The following is a 6,203-nucleotide window of genomic DNA, read 5'->3' as shown; positions in this document are numbered from 1 at the left end:
CATTCGCAGCGGACTATCAAGCACTCAAATCTAGTTAGTAAATACCGCTAGTCGTGGTAAGTCTTCTGGACCTGGTTTCAAGATTTGACTCGGAGTTGACTGTCATTGACAAGCGGTGGAACTGGTCCCGGTTCAAGTGCGCCAATCAGATTTAAGTCCGGTCGAAACGTTTCAGTTCTGTGAGCATCTTAAACGCACAAACCAGTTTTCTGATTTAAAACCATTTTTTAAAGGAAGTACAGTCGTCACGACTGTAGTACAGGGTCTGTTTTAAAAAGGAACACTGTTGAACTAGCTCAAAATTGGCCTATTTGGCGAAGAACGACTCCTCGCCTGAACCTCCGGGCAAACGAATCATACAGTTGAACCTCGTAGACGAAACCCGTTTTTAATACACGATGATTTCATTTTTGGCCACAAGATTCGCTTTTTACGCCTTTTCCACCGTATTGCAATCGGTCGTAAAATATTGACTGACGCGAAACAAAAACCTTCTCACAAAATCACTTAAATCTTTATTCCTAATCCTATCATTTCTACACATACTGCAATATGTACATAGTATCACAATCGATTTTCCCGATAGTTTTGAAATATTCCACACAAGTTCAGCAGACATCAAGAAACTACAGTCAAAACCGCTTAATCCGGATTACAGTCCAATCCGGACAATTTTTGCAGTCCATTTGTTCATTAATATACAAGAAAATGACTTTTTAATCCGGAAAATATTGTCCGGATTAGACCAATATCCGGATTAAGCCGATCCAGATTAACCGGGTTGGACTGTGCAGTCAAACCTGCTTAATCCGGATCAGCTTAATCCGGATAATGGTCTAATCTGGACAATATTTGCAGTCCATTTGTTCATTAATATACAAGAAAATGACTTTTTAATGCGGATTTCTCGTAAATCGGATGAATTTTGTTGGTCCCAAAATGATCCGAATTAAGCGGATTCTACTGTACTCAAACTCGGTGAAATCATCATTGATAAAAAAGTCACATCACTGAATTTGTCTCTAATTTTCAGTCTCAAATGGATAAAAGTCGTCAATGATCCCAGCTTTTCAACTTTTACGGAGTTTGACTCGTATCACGACTTGAGAAATCATTAAAATCCGGTGACTTCTTTTTTATGTTGTTTTTGTTTAATTCCGGTGCGTCGGTATTCAGCCCTCTCTGCTAGGTACTCCTGGGTGCATTCATCTACGAAATCTTTATTGTGATACCTAAAATGATTAAAACAAAAAAAAAACCCTAAGAGTTGAATGCCATATACAAGTGACTGTCTGTAATTCAATTAAGGAATAAAACCGACAATTATGGAGAGAAACTAAGGGAATAGTGGCGTTTTAACTCAATTGTATGAGCCATTTTCAAAAACGTTTTGAAAATGGCTGATAGAATTGAGTATCAACTCAACTCAAATTAAGGTCTACTTAGTTTTTCTTAATAATAATTGTCGGATTTTTCTTCAAAAACATGTTGCCCCCCTGCAAGAAATTTTGGAAAAGTGCCCTTGTCGAAAATGTTATTGTTATAGAACTGCTCTTTTTCGGGTTTCTTTGGCCCCACTAAAAAAAAATATCAGATGCTTTAGGTACAACACTGTTATCCAACTCGATAAAATTATCATTACCACTTGTCTAAACATTGTTCCAACGCTTTATTTTCTTTTCGACACAAAAATGGTAAAAATAAACCACTTTCTTTGCCACATTTCGTCAAAGCTGTAAAGAAATAAATAGATGATTATTCATTGAAAAATATAAATTCTCTACATTTCTGCTTCCAAAAATGCCACATTTTTAACGAACCATCAACTATTTCTTTGCAATGGACTTCGTGCGCTTTTTTCTTCATTTTTTTCGGTATCAATATTTCTCTTTCAACTCTCCGTAATAATCTACTGTCCGGGTCTCCTAAAAAATATCAAAAATCGCACAAGTTAGCAGTGCGAGTCCAATTCCGTATTTTAGGGTGCTCGATGGCGTATTATTCACCGAATATCTATGATTTTGGAGAATAAGGCACGTTAGGAAATAATTTGACCTGAGCCAATGAAAGAAAACATATTTAGAAAACGTAGTTCATACCTAAGCCTTTCGGTCCACCGCCAAGATTACCCGCTAGAACTGTAAGATCATCTTCTTGTTGCGAAGTATCACAAGCGGTCGCCATGTTGTTTGAGAAAATGCGGGATTCGAATCCGAGTGTAACTGGCGTCAGTTTCTCTTGATTAGGAACCAGTTAACGGGCAGATCACATGACCAATTCCGTGGACAAAATGGCGGCGCCCATGGTTTAGCGGAAAAATTCCAAAAGTTTTACGAATTAAATCATCGACTCTTGACCGAATGAAAGTTAGATTGAGCTGAAGATTAAAAGAAAAAGCATGGTTTGGTTTGGTGAGTTTTTGTGATCCCAGCGACTAAAGCCTAAAAGGAGTTTAAAAAAAAATTAAATTCTCATGTCTACTACTTCTGCTGTTCTGTTTGATTGCATAATTTTTTATCCACGAAGTAAACTTGAACTTCTGTTCTACAGGGAACCGGTAACAACGACTGGTGTTCAGACTAATCTATCTTAAGTTTTGTTTTTTTTATAAAAAGACGACATGATCGTTGCGTTCCTCCTATTTCGTAACAGATATTCCCGAAGAACTAATCGTCAGTACTCTGAAATCATGTCCGGAGATCTTGGAGAAATTCGTCGCGAGTGTTGACGAGGTGACTTGGTGCAAGTGGTCGGAATGTCGACGTCGAAATCGCCGAGTTGAAAGTGAGTCAAAGAACAACGACTTAGGATATTGTTTATTTTCAAAATTTATCTTTTTGGTATATCTATCTGGTACAGGGTTTCCAGCAGTCCCTCCAAGTCCTTTTGGAAAAAGTTTGGACAAACATCATCTTTGTCCTTCTTTTTGAATCTAAATCCTTCCTTTTGATGAAAAAGTCCTTCCAAATTTAATTTTTATGAATTTTCGCGCGCAATTTTGTCGCGAATACGACTGTTGAAGTATTTCATTACTCGGGCCTGGTAATTCAATTATCAGTAATATTGAATATACAGGAAAGTGTTATGGATTTACCCTGAAATATATGACTGGTCTACATGACGAGTATTCGGGCAAAGGCATTGCGAAAATGCTCCTTTATGGGCCCTCATTTTACTGGAAAGTACTTCTTTCCGAGTCCACAAGTCCCTCCCTCCTTTTGGGTCTTAAATTGCTGAAAAAGTCCTTCTAAGTACTTCTTTTTACCCTGGCCTAGCCACTGAAAACCCAGCTGGTATACACTTGTTATGATTAACGTATGATATTTTTGTTGTAGATGAAATTGTTGTAAACAACGAACCTAAAACAAATCGGCTGAATTCGGTCGCCGGTGTTTATCGCGCTGAAGAAGAAAAGAACGAAGAAACGTTGACGGCTGAATTCCTCGAAACAACGGACGCTATAATCATGAGTTTGAGTGAATCTCGTTCCAAATTCTTATATTTACAATAGTGAATTGTTATTTTAATTCAGTTGAAAACTGGCGTTTTGATAAAACGTTTCAGCTCCATTACTTTAGAAAGTCTGTGCTTAAAACTATTATTAATATTGGTATCAAGTACATGATGATTTATTGGGCCTAATAAGGTCCATTGACTTGATACAAAGAGAACTATTAGTGAAACTGTGTTACAACGAACTTGTTTTTACTTTCTGCAGATTGCAAGTCAGAAGAGGAAAGCGCGGGTTTCGACTCGACGGTTCGACAATTGTGTCATCATTGCGATTTCGAGTGCGCGTTTCGGTTAGAATTATCCGGTCATCTATTATCGGAACATTCGATATCGATGAAATCGTGTTCGACTTGCGACGACGTTCTCCACGAATTCTTACTCGAACGGTCGACCGGCGACGATGATCCGATCTCGTGTAAAATCTGCTCGTTGCGATTTAAATATCTCAACGATTTTCACGACCATTTAATACGGCACTCGAAACGCGAAGCCAACCCGGAATCGATCAACGATTTCAGCGGCGACGATCAACAGGGGGCGCTGATCGACGGCGGTCAATTCGAATGCGCAGCGCCGGATTGTCGGAAGCGATTTCCGACCCGCAGTCGACTAGAGCGCCATCTCGACAGTCATACGGGAATTAAACGCTGGCAGTGCGACGAATGCGGTAAGAAATTCGCGCAGAAATGCCATTTGAAAGGACATTTGAAAATTCACTCTGGTTCGAAGAGACCGGGCGTCGAACGGTCGGGGTCGGATGTATTCTACAGCTGCGACTCATGCGGGAAGCTGTTCCCGACGGTCGGTCGTCTGCGTAGACACAGCGTCGTGCACGATCGAATCAAACCGTTCCTCTGCGACGCGTGCGGCAAGTCCTTCTCGCAAAAATGTCACCTGACCGGTCACCGGCGCGTCGCGTGTCGCGTGCTGAATAAAAAGCAGCGTCGCTGCTCGATTTGCGATAAACAGTTCAAAAGCGAAGCGTACCTACAGCGCCACCTGGCGGCCGTGCATTCGCATCGCGAGGGATGATACGCGTGCTGTATTTGCATGACGAGCAGACAAATTTACTGAAACACCAGCAACATTTGAACCCGACCTTATTCTGACACTTAATATTTTGTGCATTGAAAATATGTATTTAGGGTTATTCTTTTTTGTTAAAAACGTGTCATGTACATGTACGTACAGATAACTCCTGATATGGGAGGGGATCATTCATTAATTACGTACGCATAAAATTTGAATTTTTCAACCCCTCCCTCTCTGTACGCAAAATCGGCCATTTTTCGTATACATTAAGCATTACAGTACGCAATTGCACTGACCCCTCCCCCTCCCCTAATGCGTACGTAATAAATGAATGACCCCGAGGGCGGTATATCGGGGGTGTCTTACTATGCATTTGTATAGAGATGTACATTGAGAAAACCTGGCAGTAGGCGGGGGTGGCGGTATATGGGAGGGCGGTATATCAGGGGTGTCTTACTATGTATTTGTATTGAGATGTACATTGAGAAAACCTGGCAGTAGGCGGGGGTGGCGGTATATGGGAGGGCGGTATATCAGGGGTGTCTTACTATGTATTTGTATTGAGATGTACATTGAGAAAACCTGGCAGTAGGCGGGGGTGGCAGTATATGGGAGGGCGGTATATCAGGGGTGTCTTACTATGTATTTGTATTGAGATGTACATTGAGAAAACCTGGCAGTAGGCGGGGGTGGCGGTATATGGGAGGGCGGTATATCAGGGGTGTCTTACTATGTATTTGTATTGAGATGTACATTGAGAAAACCTGGCAGTAGGCGGGGGTGGCGGTAGAGGGCGATATATCGGGGGTCGACTGTATTAACAAATTGTGTGTGTTTACATACATTAAATTGTTTTTTTGCTTAATGTCGCACATATCGTGGTTTCTCAAGACACTGTTCGATGATTGATTCCTACTGGAAATGAAGGGAGGTAGCTACCGCTAACTCATCGTTAGCGCGATTTTCATACACGAATGTGAATCGACTCAGGCAACCAACGCGTGCTCCTCAAGTTTGCCACTGTCGACTGAAGTAAGCGTCTAGAAAACCCGCTAACGACGAGCATAGCCTCACGACAAGCTAGTTGTACTATTGGAAATAATTGAGAAATCTTGAATGTAGAAATTTTTGAAATTTTATTAATATAAAACTGACTCGGCACAAAATATCGAATTATATTTTTACACCTCGTTTAAATCTCGTTAATCATTAATTCGGTTTCGTAGATTATTGAATTTCTTTTTACGGTCGCCGTGTAGTCCGAGTCAGTCTCATCCAGCTCTATCCATATTCACTGGGAAACGCCCTACATTCATTGGATTAAAATCTATTCGCTGTAGTTAGAGTTAAACTGATCGAGGAGAATGTCAACATGACGCGCAGTCTCTTAACGTTATTACTCATTCTACTAATGAAACTGTCGTCGGTTCAGACGACTGATCGGATCTCTACCGATCAACCGTCTGTAACTGTCAGTTCACCGTGTAACAATACGTGGTTTTCACTCGATTCTACGTCCGGTTACATCGTTTCACCGAATTATCCGTCGTTTACGCGCGGATTTGAATGTTATTGGTTCGTCAACAGCTCTTTACCGGGTACCTTTCGCGTCCAAGTTTACTACGACATCGAGCCGTCTATATTCTGTAGAGATAACT

General features: G+C 40.9%; 2 protein-coding genes across 3 annotated transcripts; one reads left to right on the top strand and one right to left on the bottom strand.

The window, feature by feature from the left end:
• Positions 1 to 492: 492 nt before the first annotated feature.
• Positions 493 to 2,228, bottom strand: LOC141911019 (COX assembly mitochondrial protein homolog). Its single transcript, XM_074801963.1, has 4 exons — positions 2,100 to 2,228; positions 1,821 to 1,925; positions 1,643 to 1,733; positions 493 to 1,232 (listed from the first exon to the last, which is right to left on the bottom strand). The coding sequence occupies exons 1-4, from the start codon at positions 2,182 to 2,184 to the stop codon at positions 1,115 to 1,117; spliced, it is 399 nt and encodes a 132-aa protein (XP_074658064.1). The 5' UTR covers positions 2,185 to 2,228; the 3' UTR covers positions 493 to 1,114.
• A 57-nt stretch (positions 2,229 to 2,285) lies between these two features.
• LOC141910662 (uncharacterized) lies at positions 2,286 to 5,900 on the top strand. Of its 2 annotated transcripts, XM_074801378.1 has the most exons (4): positions 2,292 to 2,411; positions 2,653 to 2,784; positions 3,336 to 3,476; positions 3,719 to 5,900. In XM_074801378.1, exons 1-4 carry the CDS (start codon positions 2,399 to 2,401, stop codon positions 4,543 to 4,545), a joined length of 1,113 nt encoding a protein of 370 aa, XP_074657479.1. In that variant the 5' UTR covers positions 2,292 to 2,398; the 3' UTR covers positions 4,546 to 5,900. The 2 variants fall into 2 exon arrangements, 1 of the variants encoding a protein (XP_074657479.1); XR_012619905.1 differs by lacking the exons at positions 3,336 to 3,476; positions 3,719 to 5,900 and having other exon boundaries at positions 2,286 to 2,411; positions 2,616 to 2,769.
• Positions 5,901 to 6,203: the final 303 nt, after the last annotated feature.

The sequence above is a fragment of the Tubulanus polymorphus genome, chromosome 9, assembly GCF_964204645.1.
Source record: "Tubulanus polymorphus chromosome 9, tnTubPoly1.2, whole genome shotgun sequence".
In the NCBI taxonomy this organism is placed as follows: Eukaryota; Metazoa; Nemertea; class Palaeonemertea; order Tubulaniformes; family Tubulanidae; genus Tubulanus; species Tubulanus polymorphus.
This window is presented reverse-complemented; position numbering and strand designations above follow the sequence as displayed.